We start from the raw sequence: 15348 nt of genomic DNA, 5'->3' as shown, positions 1-15348 counted from the left end.
TCAGGGAAAGGCTGTTTTTGATCAGCTTGTATATCTGTCCGGAGTCTTGGTGAAGGATGAATTGTATGAGTAAATTTATTTATGATGGTCAAAATATAAGGTGCAGAGTCATTTCCATCCACAGTACAAGATATGCGTCTGATAAGGCCTGAATCGCAGAATCAGTTTCCCCAAGTTCATTGACTCAGATACTTCATAAATTATTATTCCTTATTCACACATTTCAAGTCTTTTCAAGCCATATTTGACTTCACTGAGGTTTTGTGTCATTGTTGCCACAGAACAGTTGGTTAACTCTACACAGGACAGCGCAGGATGTTGAGATCAATACAAAGGAAACAAGGCACATAACATACATTTTAAATATGGTATGAACGTAGATTGTATGTTCTAGAGGATTAATTCTCGCCATGAACATATTTTCATTATTCCTTGGACATCTGTCACAAAACGTCCTGGCAAAAGAATATGCTGATCTAAAAAAACTAGATGGCATGCAAGCACAGTGGTGAGCACTTCAGTCTCACTGCAAGAAGGTCCCTGGTTTGAGTCCAAGAGGGGAGAAAGTGAATGAGTTTATCTCACGCTACTGATTTGGCCCTTTAATCGACTACTTGTCCGGGTTAAATGTTCACCCTCATCCAGAGGCAGCTTGTGTCGGCTTCAGCCCCCCTGCATGGATGATCAGTGGTATAGACAAGGAATGAACGAGTCATAAAGACAATATACTCCAAAATATGTTACGCTTCGGGGAACGGACCCATACGCAGACACAAGACTTAGGGTTTGAAACCAAGTTTGTCTCGAGGGGAGAACAGGTACGTGAACAAGTTGGGGCAAAAAAAGGCAAGGGTGCGTAGGGTAGGAACAGGCAGGGAAGGCAAGGGGACGCAAGGAAGGAACAGGCAGAGAAGGCAAGGGGATGCAGGGCAGGATAAGGCACACAAGGTTTGGGGACGCAAGGTAGGAACAGGCAGACCAGGTAAGAGAATGCAGGATAGGATAAGGCAGAACAGGTAAGGGGATGCAAGGTAGGAACAGGGACACCAGCTTTGGGGAAGCAGGGTAGGAACAGGCAGACCAAGTTGGGGGACGCAAGTAGGGAACAGGCAGACCAGGTAAGAGGATGCAGGATAGGATAAGGCAGAGCAGGTAGGAGGGTGCAAAGTAGGAACAGGCAGACCAGGTAAGAGGATGCAGGGTAGGAACAGGCAGACCAGGTAAGAGGATGCAGGGTAGGAACAGGCAGACCAGGTTGGGGGACGCAAGGAAGGAACAGGCAGAGCAGGTAAGGGGATGCAAAGTAGGAACAGGCACACCAGCTTTGGGGATGCAGGGCAGGATAAGGCAGACCAGGTTTGGGGACGCAAGTAGGGAACAGGCAGACGAGGTAGGGGGACGCAAGGGAGGAACAGGGACACCAGCTTTGGGTATGCAGGGTAGGAACAGGCAGAGCAGGTAAGAGGATGCAGGGTAGCAACAGGCAGACCAGGCAGGAGGAACTAGTATACAGCAAACGGGGCAAAAGTCCGTCTGGGGACGGATGGCTTGACGGAAGGCACTGGAATACATCGATGAAGGAAGTTCGGTTGGGGCGGGCGGCCAGGCGAGAAGCGCTGGCATGCACTAACAAGGGAAAAGAGCAAAAGGGGAGGGATGGCGATGGAGACAGAAAAAGTTCGAACGGTGAGAGATGGGATGAATTTTCCACTTATATTTAGTTTTACATGTTTAGCTTGAAATGTTTCAGGGGTTGAAATATGAAGAAGGAATATTATGACTGGCTTCTATGATTTCATTGTATTTGTTTTACTGAACAGACAAATGGACAGAAGGTTGAATAATTCTTTACGTGATCAGCTTTGGGCACATATTTGACAGAGCTGACATCCAAACATCTCCTGACTTATGAACTTACACTGCAAACCAAAGAATCTACCAAAATACAAATCTGGTGACAAAGATACCGAATAGCTAAATGATTGTATAGGTGATAAACATAATTAAATGTATTTAGTTTCAATATGATCTGACTTTCCAGGTGGCAAAGGTGATGCCAGCGGATTCCTTCTACTTCTCCATCCTGAGGAACCCAGTGGACATGATGGAGTCCATCTTCAGTTACTACAAGAGCATCCAGGCGTTCCAGAAGACTAAAAGCCTGGATATTTTCCTCAACAACAGCTGGCACGGCTACAACCCCGGCATCATCGGCAACCACTACGCTCGCAACCTCCTGGCCTTCGACTTTGGCTTCGACAACAATGTCAATACCGATGGCGAAGAACTGGAGGAGCGAGTCGGCAAAGCCGTCGCGACAATCGAACGGGATTTCCACCTTGTTCTTATTTCAGAGTACTTCGACGAGTCCATGATTTTGCTCAAACGCGCTCTTTGCTGGTCTCTAGAGGACGTCGCGTCCTTCAGGCTGAACGGTCGAAGCGGGAACACTCGCCGCTCGCCGTCGCCCGACACGGCGGAGAAAATCAAGAGATGGAACGCGCTGGACTGGAGGATCTATCTGCATTTTAACATCACCTTTTGGCACAAAGTGGACAGGCTTGTCGGACGAGAACGGATGAACGCCGAGGTGTCGCAGCTGAGGGAGTTACAGTCGAAACTCGCGAAAATCTGTCTGAAAGACGGCGAGGCGGTTCACCCGTCCCAGGTTAAAGACGCCAAGCTAAAGCCGTTTCAGTACGGATCGGCCGTCATTCAGGGTTATAACCTAAATCCGAGCATAGACGCACAAACTAAAACTAAATGTGAGAGACTTATAACTCCTGAACTGCAATACACAGATTATCTGTACACCAAACAATTCCCGGAGAGAGCGGCTAAGCTTAGGAAAGCGGCGAGGATGGCGGCGTCTCAGCGTCAGCGGACGGAAAGAAGCGGTTGGATGTGGACGAGCCGCTCGAAGGAAGAGCGTCAACGGCAGATCGTCAGACAGAAAAGAATCACGAATGCGCGTTTAACACACACGGCAAATACGCCGTGACCGTGACGCGGAATTATGGTTCGCACCAAGACGCCTGTCTAATGTTGAGTTTTCGTTAAAATAAAAAAAAAAAAAAAAAAAAAAGCTGCTTCTCTGCGGTTTAGTTCATTGAAGAATTTGAACTGTAATGGTTACAGCCGACGCTAGCATTGCATTTGCAGCCTTACCAAATGTGAGTTTTTAAATAAATACTGTTCGCAGGGTGATGTTGATCCTGCAGGATGGAATCTAAAAAAAAAAAAATTCGATGGCAATAACATGGCGATAAAATTAGAGGGATTTTGATGCAATCTTTTAGGACAATCAACAATAACTTTGCAGGGGGTTTGAGACAATGTGCACACTTTTTACCTGTCAAATGCAAATGCTCGGCCATCTGCTTGTGATGCAGCAAAAGTATCATATGACAGTGATCTGTGCGTTTTAGGATTCGTGCGCTCGGGAGAAAAGAATCGGGGGGGAAAAAAAAGAGATCAACGGAAAACACATCGTATGTAATTATTGGCTGCTTGGGAAACTAAATGTGCAAAGCACCGGTAACACAGCTCAAGTTTAAGCCGATACCAAACCATAGATGGACTCTTGCACGCCGTGACAATTATCTTTACTCTACGTCTGTTTCTAACGCTTTCTGTGAGATACCGGCCTTCCAAAGATTGAGATTTGTGCTCTTGCTGTGATTCGTACCGGCGTGAAGGTCAAGCAGGTCGAAGGCCCAATCACCATAACGCATATTGAAAGATTTTATTTATATATGTTAAATATATACGACTCAAATCCTCCAGCGTGCGAGGGCACACCAGGTGTTATTTTAGCTTGTATTTAAAGTTACCTGTGGCCTTTTAATCTTTTATGTCAAATTCATCCCTTGCTTTTGGCTCATTGATAACAATTGTCATATTACCGCTAAAATTTGATTGAATTAATGGATTTTAGATTTACTCGCGTTCATGATGTAAAGCTGATCAACACATCCCATCATGACCTTAAAACTGTGATACACAGTAACTTTTATCCTAAAATGATATTCCGGATGCTGGTTTCGAAGAAGTGAGCATACAACCATTATAATAAGCTCTGGGTTCAATGACAAACCCACACACACACACACACACACACACACACACACACACACAAACAACAGGAACAACAGAAAACAAATAAGATACTTAAATGTGTATTAGGGCTTCTAAATGCAGTTTAATGTTTTTCAATTACAGAAACAAATGAAAATAGAAGAAAGACTTATTAAACATTTATTTAAATAGGAGCAATATTTCTTCCATATATAGATATAGATATAAGAAAAGATTTAGTTAATTTAATTTTTAAAGTAAAGTTCATTTTTCACAACATTCAGGTAACTATTTTGTAAGTTATTTTCTTGCTGATTTTATGTTTGTTTATTTGTTTTGTAATTACTTTCTCCCCATTGTTGGCATTCCGATTATGTTACAATAAATTATTATTTTTTTTGTGTGTTTATGCGTATTTCTGCCCCGTTGCCTGTAGGAGGAGATTCATGCGACAGATGAGACCGCGCAACATTTTGAAATGAGTTCGCCATATTTACTGCTTTGCAATGCTTATCTTTCAAATAAATCTTAAAAATCGTCCGGTAAGAAAATGACAAAAAAAAAACTGTCAACATCAGTGTAGGTGCAGGTGCTCGCAGTAAAACTACACCAATTTTCTGGGTGATATTTTCCAACAGATATCCTATTATGGTTGTCTTTCCACATCTTTAAATTAGGGATGTTTCTTCATTTTTTTTTATGCTGAATATTGACTAATAATATGAGATCCTCGTCACTAAATTACTGGCAAACCGCTTTGAATCATTTCAGTGCAACAACCCAATTTCCTGAAAAACCATTGAAAATAGATTATTTTTAAAACCAACAAGAAACAGAAGTAATAAGATGAACATGACAAAAGTAAGGTTGGAAGTAGACCAGTTAGACAGCTTCTGATTTATTTATCTGAAAATGTGATGAAAAGTTGTCTCAAATTAACAGTAAATAGAAAAATAAGAAAAAAAAAATGACATCATGTTTCATTATATTGCAATCAATTATTGATACCATTTTACCTGCAGAGAGAATTGCAAACTAAGAAAACATTTTCCTTCAAAATGTTCTGCCATTTTCAACACCCTCTATGGTTTAAAAAAACACCTACTTTAAGACCAACATAAATTAGTTTTCCAGATTGTCGGTGGTTTACACTATCATATTTCATCTTTTGTGCCTCATTTAATTTTAGGAATACTTTCCACAAATCGCAGTCCTATTTGCCTGAAGTGAATAATTTAAAGAATATTTTTTTCATGTGCTTGTGTGTGTGTGTGTGTGTGTGTGTGTGTGTGTGTGTGTGTTGGCTCCCGCTACAGGGAGGTCAAAGCAATTAAACGCAATCCAACCAACTGAGCCAGTTTGTTTATGTGTGTGTGTGTGTCTGTATGTGTGTGTGCATCTTTTTATTTTTGCTTGTACATCTATAAATACATACTGTATATTTAAAAAAGAGGACACAGATACTCACATGTATCTGACCAAGACATGCATTGGTGTAAGACGTATAAATATACATACAAAAAAAAAAACGTGTAAGACAAACTGAGAACTTTTATTTTCTATTTCTTTATATATTTTTTCTATTTATTTGCTAGGCAGTGTTTATCAGTTCAAGCATGCTTAATCCAGTCTCAACAGTGCAATGAAGTTGAATTTTATACACAAAATATCAGAAAAAAATTGCAGGTCTTCTTGCTATTTAATAACCTTTTTACTTCCATTTTCCTCTAAGTTGTGAGTAAAACAGTCTTACCCATTTAGCGTAATTCGCTTATTGTGTATTGTATATAAAATGTGTCAAGATCAGCGCTCGTCCTCTCTGAGTGTGTCTTTGTTTCAAAATAACTTTGGCAATTATGCACCAAACATCCAAACAGCAGAGGATCTGTTTTACCATCAGACAAGGAGACGGAGATTCTGTCGCTTGACTTTTTCCCAAAAGGAACAAGGCATCGTTTCATTGCACAGCTTTCCAAAAAACACACTCGGATCCACCATCATGTTTTGGACTTTGTTAACTGTGCGTTAAGCGCACGTACATTTTCTCCTCTTTCCAAATTTGCAAAGGAATGGAAATATAGGAAAAAAAAAAATGACTGAAGTTGATACTTTTAACACCCGAAAGTGGTGATGTTTATGACATCACCAAAAAAAAAAAAAAAAAAAAAAAAGACAATATTGCTCTGCGAAAATGTGGTGAAGGAGCATGAAATTACCCGGTCAAAAACAAGTAAAAGTAAATCAGTTTCATTCCTTTAATATTGTATTAATTTGATACTTTTAAAAAATATTGTTAGAAAACATTACAGTAACCAGTCATGTAAAGCATATCATATAATGTTATATTTATAATATTGTCATTTTATTAAAATGTTTCAAATAACTTAACCGAGCAGTTGAGAACTTACTTCCACATACATCTGATCACAGCTTGGAAAAGGATGAATATCTATAAGATATTTTTACCAATTTCCAGTAAATAGATGACAAATATATGCAAGGGAACAACCAATGAAGAAAATGTTTGTCTTTTAATGCATTTTTACCCCTTCAATGAATATGAGGGTCAAAAAGGGTCAAAAACATTTGTAAAAAAAAAAAAAAAATATCAAACAATGACGGAAGACAAATAGAGATTAAAACACATACAGGACTGTCTCAGAAAATTAGAATAGTGTGATAAAGCTCTTTATCGTCTGTAATGCAGGTAAAAAAAAACAAAAAATGACTTTTTCATGATATTCTAATATTTTGAAAGGATTTTTGAGTTTGCTTAAGATGTAAGCCATAATCAGCAATACTAAAATAATAAAAAGGCTTGCAATATTTCCGTTGATTTGTAATGAATCCAGAATGTATGACATTTTTGTTTTTGTAATTGCATTACAGATGATAAAAATTTATCACAATATTCTAATTTTCTGAGTCAGTCCGGTATAATAAAAAAAATTAACATCTCTGGGGGGAAATTTCACACCTGTTTTTGGAAAAAAAAAAAAAAGCATCTTTTGGTACATTTCATTGCCGGTGAGAAAAGGAGAACATTTTTTTTGGAAAAGTGAAAGAACCAGCCAGTCATATGACTCACCACTAGATGGACAACTTGCCTTTTTTCTACTTTCTTGAAGTGAAATCATTACAAACCTAATGAAACAATGGTGGTGCTGCCACATGGTGGTTGGCACATGATGCACAACTTCAGCTCAGTGTGTGTGTGTGTGTATGTGTGTGTGTGTGTGGCTTCATGAAGAGCATGCATGTGCAATGCAAACACATAATGCACCGCTTTTCATCCACCAGCTCTATTGGTATTTGCGCCTGTTGTGTGTTGTAGTTACTGAGCTGTTGTGTGTGCTTATGCTAATGGAGGCGCATCTGTGTTGTGTGATCAGCGGCAGTTCTAATCAGGCTGTGCAGTGACTTTGAATTAGTTTGCTAAATGTTTGCATGTTTATCTCTTTGCTGTAGCAACGTTCGGGATAAATATGCAGCACAATGAACATGAAAATGCTGGCCTGTTGACAGCAAACCATGTGTTGATTTTTTTTCTGTTTTTATTTTTAGCGTAGCAACAGCTAAATGGTGTTGGCTTTTTTTTTTTTTTTTTTCATTTTCGTCCAGTCGACCAATCACGGCGATTCGTTTCAAAGTCATATTTGGGTGTGGCTTCGCATAAGTGAAAAATAAATCATAATTGTGAAAAACAGTATTGAACGCAATTGTAATTATCATGAAAATAAAACCAGCTGACCAACGGAAGCAGCGCTTTTAATCTTGTTATTCACTGAATACACAAACAATGAACCTCACTAGAGATGAAACAAACATGAACTTTTCTCCCAGATGTTATTTTAAATGTTTGTGCTTGTCGTTGTGGCCAAGTCACGCGAACTGTCGGTAAAATTCTGTTTTAGGAAAATCCATCCACCCTTCCATCTACTTTGCAAACACATTTCCAGGAGCTGGAGTGATCAGACCTCACACTGATTGCACAAGAGCTTCACTGGATGGCTCTGGAGACGCGCGTCAACCAATTATCACGAACTGAAGAAGCCTCTCGGTTCGAGGAAATACAAGCCCAGTTTGCACGACGAAAAGATAACCGATGATCATTCACTCCAGACAAAGAAACCTCAGATTCCCACTCGGACCTGTGCAGTGGGTGGGTGTGAAGAGGAACAACCTGGCATTGTCACCTCACTTTCTAATGAAATGAATACAATAAAGGACTTATCATCGGTGCATATTTTACAATACTAAATAAATACTGTAAAAAATATCGAATAAAAAAAATGGCTTTTTTTTTACAAGATTATATCAACATATTTTAAACAAAAAGAACTCATAGTTTTGGTTCAAAAAGGACATTTTTGATTAGATCTAAATGGTTGTTAACTGTCATCTATCTCATTTTCACAAATGGTGAAAAGAACAACATGATTCCCCATTGACAGAAAGGTAAACTAAATACTTGTTTTACGCCTATTTTTGCATTAGCGTTGTTCATTATTTGTCTAGTCATCCATACTTGAATAAATTCCATTAATTAATTGAAGCTGGGACTGAAATATTACCTTAGTTCTCCCATATATATAATGTTTTGGCAAAATAAAAACATAAGCGCATGGTATCATAAAAAAACACACGGGTTACGTGGTTCACTATACATCAGTTCACTACAAAAAGTTAAAAAGGCAGAAATTCTGCCAATACTGGGGGTTATTATCTTTTTTTGGTCATGATTTAGCATTTGACAACGGTAATCGAAAGAAGTCTTATTACAATGATCAAGTTCCTGCTTTAAATGAACTCCCATTATTTTTGAATGTAACTTTCACAAAGATAATTAAAACAGATCTGATGTAATCTGCTTTCACACCACCACATACACGTCCGTGGATAAAAGCTCTCCAAAGTGCTAGTATTTGGCTTCTTTATCTGAAAGAATTGGAATCAGACTAAAATAGTTAGATTTGGTAGATTTTTCTGAGAAGGAAGCAAAGGAGAAGATTGAAATGACAGCAAGCTTGGAAATGAAATCCAGTACTGGGTCAAAATATGAGGTTGTTTAGTAAATTTTCTCATAAAAGAAATGTGAAAAATTAAAGTGATTTTGCAGCGAAAAGCTTTTTATTGTTTCTTCTTCAGCCCGGACTGTTAATGTCTCTCTTTGACCTGATGTAGTGTAAACAATGAATCTTTCCATCCTGCGCTGCCGTCCCGACCGTTTCCATTATTCATGCACGCCCCAGATGGTGCGGTCTAAGCCAAGTGAACGCCGAAAGTACAGTTAGTTTCAAACGTCACTTCAGCAACGCCACTGGTGTAAAGCTTTCAAATGATATACGCATCATTCTCTAAAACTCCAATGTTTCCGTGTTTCCAGTGTTAACAGGATTTTAAATCTTGGCCTTGTCTGCGTGACCAGCACTGCAGGACAACTGGCTGTGCGCTCGAGGTTTGATGCCGTTCCACGTGCTCGAACGCCCGTTGGATGTAAACTTTTGCATATTTATTGATTATTATTTCACCTTTAGTTTACCGGGAATCAGAAATCTGTGTTGCGTGGGAGAGCTAGCCAAGATAGCAGCCATGTAAAAATGATTCAAACATACATGATATACAAATGAACAATAATGATATAAATACGTGCACATGGCGTATCATTGAACAGCAAGAAAAAAAAAAAAAAGACATTCCTCCTTCCCTGCATTGTTTATTATTCTCTTAAAATCATGAATAAAATCAAATATAACCATTTTAAACATAAGATTGTAGTTGTAGTTGGCTATGTTTGTGTAAAAACTGTTACTATGTATTTCTATGTCTACACAACGATGGAAATATATATTTTGAAAGTATATATACTTCTGAAAGTTCGATTAACTTTTCCTGCTGGCAGGACGCATCCACCAACACGGAACCACCTCCCTCCTGGCACAGAGTGCAGCGGGCAGATACGGGTGTTCCAGCGGTAATCTTTTGTTTGTTCTGTTCCTTATCCAGCATGTGCAGATTAACATGCCTTGCCAAATATATTTGGACTGTTACAACTGAGGCTGCGCTTGGTTGCACCTTGCCGCACTCACCATTCATCCGTCAACCATTCTGCTCATCTCTGCATTCCTTCAATTATTAATTTCTTCCTTTTATTTTTGTTTTAGTCTGTACAGCATCCTATCAAAACAGATCAAACAGAAATAACAAAAAAATGCATAATGGGGAGTCAAATCATTTGACAAATGGATTTCTTGTAGAAAAAAATCATTAAAAAGTCACTCAGAGGAAGAACAGGACAATAATCATTACTTTATAAAGACAGTTATAAAGGGCCAAAATACAGGCGTTACAAAAAATTGCCTATTTGCTGCATCAAGACCTGACAATGAGCCATGCTCTCTAATCTTCATCTTGTCCTCTGGCCTTCATCCACAAATTAATCTCAGAGCATCATCTTTTTCTACACACTATCTATAATACAAGAGGGGAAGTACGTTAGCTCTGCTCAGCAGAGGCAGCCACATATCGCGAGTCACGAGTAGAATTAAAACTTGAAGGTTGCCTGAGACAATAACACAGCTATTGAAATTATATATATTCATATATAATATAATGCCGCCTCTAAAATAAAATGCATCCCATTTGAAATGAAACAGTGATTTAAAAGTACAGAATTTATATCAGTTATATACTGTAAAATGGGATTGTGAGTATTTTATATATATATATATATATATATATATATGTGTATACACACACACACATACATGCATACATAGTATACTATACTATAGTATACTATGTATGCATGTATGTATAGTATACTATACTAGTATACTATGGTATACTATAGTATAGTTTACTATGCCATTTATATATATATATATATATATATATATATATATATATATATAATGTAAATCAAGATACTTCTTGTCAATTTTCTTGCCCCCAAATATTATTTACTTATTATTTACTTATGTGTTTTTACTTGGTCCAACAATACACAGCTGAATTTATTTTAGGTAACTAGAAGCTTTGAGTGTTCGTTATTTTATTTTTATTTTTTTGGGCAAAATGAGCATGGATACATTTTGTTGAGCCATTTAAAAAGAACTTAAAACCAATTTTCAAACATTTTGAATTTATTCAATCACTTCAGCTCAGTATAAAAGGCTTCATCTGTCAAATATCATCAATGTGATTAGATAAAATAAAATTTGACGTTGTTGAGAAGTTATGTCATAAATTGAATGCAAATTTTTCTTTTTTTAATAAATATCTGTTACATTTAGAATCTGAGCTAATTTCATCAAGATAGCGAGAGAGAAGGAAACACAACCATCTTTGATTGGTTGGTACGACTAAACTCCACTAGGAGTTTAATATTAATATTTGACAAAAAGCAATTGACTCTACTCAGTATTTCCTCACAATTTCCATTTCTCCATTTTTGTAAATTCACTTTTCCCCCTCTTGTATTGATAAACAAATGACCCATTACACTAATAATCTGCATCAAATCACAGTGAAGGAAATTCATATTTTAGCATGCGTTTATAATAGATAGTGGACATGTAAATATGGATTCATATCATTGGCTTGTTTGTCTGCCTTTTTATATGACGTCCTGTGATTGGCTGGTGACGGGCGGGTTTCCCTCACCTCTCACCCAATGAGAGCTGGGAACTCCAAACTAATGTGAAAAATAAGTGTTTTAAGAGGTTGAAGAGGTTATCAGAACTAGCTCTGGTTGTGATGAGCTCATTTGAATAACAATATAAATTATTATTATTAAACTATTATTATTTTTCTTAGGGACTGAGTGCAGAACAGTTTACTCATAAAATTAAAATAGTTAACCAATACTTTTGAACATGTAAAAATACATTTTATAAAATACATTTTATTTGAAATTGTTTGACATAATAAATTGACCCCTTCTATGTGGTCGTTTATATTTTTGAAGATATTCCAAAGAGGCTACCAACTTTGGAAAACTCAGGTCAACCTTTAAGAAAAGCACTAATCTTTTCTCTGCCAAGGAACATCTGAGCAGTTAACATCACCGCGCCTCTCGTGTATATTTTGTTTGTAAGTCCTGGTTTTGCTTTGCACGGTACCCAGCAAATTTGAAAATCCATCAAGGAAAAAAAAAAAACCATCTAATGATCTGGAATAAAATCAAATCAGTTATAGAGAAGAAAATGAAACCATGAAAGTTTCCTTTCTCATCTTCAAGGTGGTGCTGCATCCAAAAAAGAAAATGTGTCAAACCACATTTGGACGTACAGTCAGCTGATTTTTAACTGTGTATAACCATGCAAGATGTACTAAAGAACAACGTGCAAAGTTAATAAAAATCCACTCGAGGACACGCAGCAACCGATGCCAATACCGAGTGCTGTCTAATCCATCATTGTCCCACCAAAAGCCAGAACAGCGACCTGCATTAATGAAGTTTCGTTACCGAAAGACAGCTGGTGGGTGTGATGAAATCACTTTGATACACTCAGAAATCTCAACACTCAATCTGGCTCTGAGCTAAGGTTTAGACTGACACCCTAAGGACAGAAAAAAAAAAAAAAAGAAAAATTCTAGCCATTTCAGGGTTTGATTTACTACTTACAACTTTGTCAGAGTCAAAATGGATTCATATTAATGAGGCTGAATAAAGGTATTCAAAATTGCATTACTAGTCAAAATATGATGGTGATATTACCCTCCGTGCAAATCCCGACAGTTAGGATTGTTTTTCAGGTGAATTACAAATGCTGAGGACCAAGGCTACATCCGCAGTTATGCCTTTTGACTTTTTTACACACCTGTGCTTTTCAGTAAGAGATTACCCACACCTTGATATCGGCATTGGATTCCTTGCCATATTTGCACATATTTTATGATAAAGAGATCATTTCTCGGATTTGGACGTCGTTGTTTATTTGTCGGCCTCAGTGGAAATGCTACCTGCCAAATCTAGTGAGAAAAAAATTGCTACACTAAAGACTTGTAATCTCAAGCATTAAATATTGGAAAATCATTCATCCAAGGAAGCTTCTGAGCAAGAAATTGAAAATTGCAGAAAAAGATGGTTCGAGGATCCTTTCCTTCTTTTTTTGTAGTCATAGTTACATCTGTGTTTGAGCCAGTCCGTCCCCAATCCTCATCTCCCACTCCGTCTACATCAAACCCTTGCTTTCCATCTTTTCCTCCCTCCCTCTTTCTCGTCAAGTGCTTGCTCATGGGGGATGTTTTATTTCTGTAGATGATTTTTAAAGAGAGCACTTTGGACCCACTCCTCATGTAAATTGTCATGTGACAGCTCTGCTGTGATTTGGTGCTATACAGTAAATAAAACCCGGCTTGACTAGAATCCTTTATGTACGAACACAGTGGCAGAGAAGATTTCCAAGTGACATTCAAAGATGACGAATGATGAAATCATTATTTCCAAAGAACCTCAGTTACCTGTTAACCTCAGGTGTATTTGTTGTGAAAATTGGTTTACGTGCATTAGAAAAAAAATTAAGGACATTAAAAAAAAAAAAAAAAAAAAAACAATTCTGTCATGTTCAGTTGTTCCTTGCCATAATCTACTATTTTTGGTGAATCCTATAGACAAAACTGAAAAAGTTTAATATACTTGCAAGAGATGAACCTCTTTTCATACGTGGTGAAAATGTTTTGCTTAAATATGCATTGAAATGGGTTTGTTGCTTTCGTCATAAATCCCCTCCCAACAATCCCCCTCTTGTATTGGTAATATTTTACTACCGCGCAAATATAATCAAGTCCACTTTTCTGCATTGCTGTTTTCTCCCCCGTGTAAATATGCATCTGCATTTTAACCTTGCACGTAACGTACAATACTACTAAAATTTAGCAAAAAATCAAGTGTCTAGGCTAGATATTCATCTACAACCGATCACCTTACTAACCCTCATTCATCGAGCCTAAATGAATTTTGGATGTGCGTCGTTTGCTATGATATAATGCTAAAATTTGTTTGTTTCTTTGTCCATCACAAGAATCTGGGTCGCAATTTCCCCAAGAGATTTACCATATTTCAAAATGATAGATTCATTTCCATCTGTTCACTGCGGTTTAGAGCAAAATGAGGCGTTTGCATTGGTGTGATGGCAAGCAATTCCACATTTGGATTTTCTACTCAAGACAGGATTAGGCCGTTAACCAGTTGCATGGCTGGGAGCTGTTGTGTCGAGTTGGTGGCTCGTCTCTGCCGCGTTTAATTACATAAGCAGTTTGTTGGCAGCGTTGTTGGAGCTAGAGAGCACTGACACTAACAAATGGCTGCTGTCTGTGCTCACACACTATCATGGTCTTTGCATTTTGACTGAAAGGGTTGGAATACGAAAGCTGAAACTGGAGCTTGTAAAACGACAGCTCGGGATACGGGGCAAGTCATTTTGTGTAACAGGACAGCCATTTTCCTCCGGGTGTTTCCCGGGAGACGAAACACGATGCGTTTTTAGGGGCCGCGCCTTGAATTAGTGAGAGTTGCTTTAGAGGCCTCATCTGTATAATGGATGAGTCACTCGTGTGAAAGAAGTTGAAAGAGAAATTAATTGTTGTTCAGCCGGAGGAGTTTTGATTATATTTCATGGCGGTTCCTTGGCTTGGAGGTTGTTGGGAGACGATGCCCGGCTTACCTGTGTTCGGTGTTATTGTTTCCCTCTCGCAATTAGATTAAACCCTCCAGCTGTTGTTGTTGATTGAAGCTGATAATGTTCATTGTTTGGAAAAGCCGACTGTACGGGAGCCCAGAGACAACAAAGTGGTGTTAGTAAAAATGAACGGACTTGCGGAGAATGTTAAGATCATTCTATTTTAATATGGATGAATCAGAGCTAATAAACAAAAAAAAAAACTCCCAATAGTGAAATAGCAAAATCTGGTTCACAAATTGAGTCTGGACTTCCAGATTCATGGTCAACTACACCCTGCAACGGTTGCAATAATCTGCTTTAAATCGATTAAAAACGAATTAAACTGATATTTATTGGATATGGTAATGGAATATTTGAAATTTGGGTGGTTTTATCAACTTTGGGCTTTTGACAGACATTTTGATTTTGGTATTAACCTGGCCAGATGAGGGCCTGAATGATGTGCTGATATTTAATACCAGATAAATACCTATGTTATTTGGATGCTAGATATTATCTTGGATTATGTATTATCACTTGGTCGTGAAGAGAATATTCCTTGCACTGGTTGCCTCTTATTTATGTAAATATGAACTTGGGTAAA

The 15348-nt window shown here is 37.9% G+C and overlaps 1 protein-coding gene across 1 annotated transcript in view; it reads left to right on the top strand.

The window, feature by feature from the left end:
* Positions 1 to 4482, top strand: part of gal3st2 (galactose-3-O-sulfotransferase 2) — a 29124-nt gene extending 24642 nt beyond the window's left edge. Inside the window, exon 4 of the mRNA XM_086141318.1 lies at positions 2042 to 4482. Within this exon, the coding sequence (XP_085997444.1) occupies positions 2042 to 3001 (960 nt within the window). The 3' untranslated portion in view covers positions 3002 to 4482. The remainder of the gene's footprint in view (positions 1 to 2041) is intronic.
* The last annotated feature ends 10866 nt before the right edge of the window (positions 4483 to 15348 follow it).

Source organism: Fistularia commersonii, chromosome 3 (assembly GCF_037954325.1).
Source record: "Fistularia commersonii isolate RoL2024-O1a breed Wild chromosome 3, RoL_Fcom_v1.0, whole genome shotgun sequence".
NCBI lineage: Eukaryota > Metazoa > Chordata > Actinopteri > Syngnathiformes > Fistulariidae > Fistularia > Fistularia commersonii.
The sequence above is the reverse complement of the archived record's forward strand: the minus strand, read 5'-3'. Positions and strand labels throughout refer to the sequence as shown.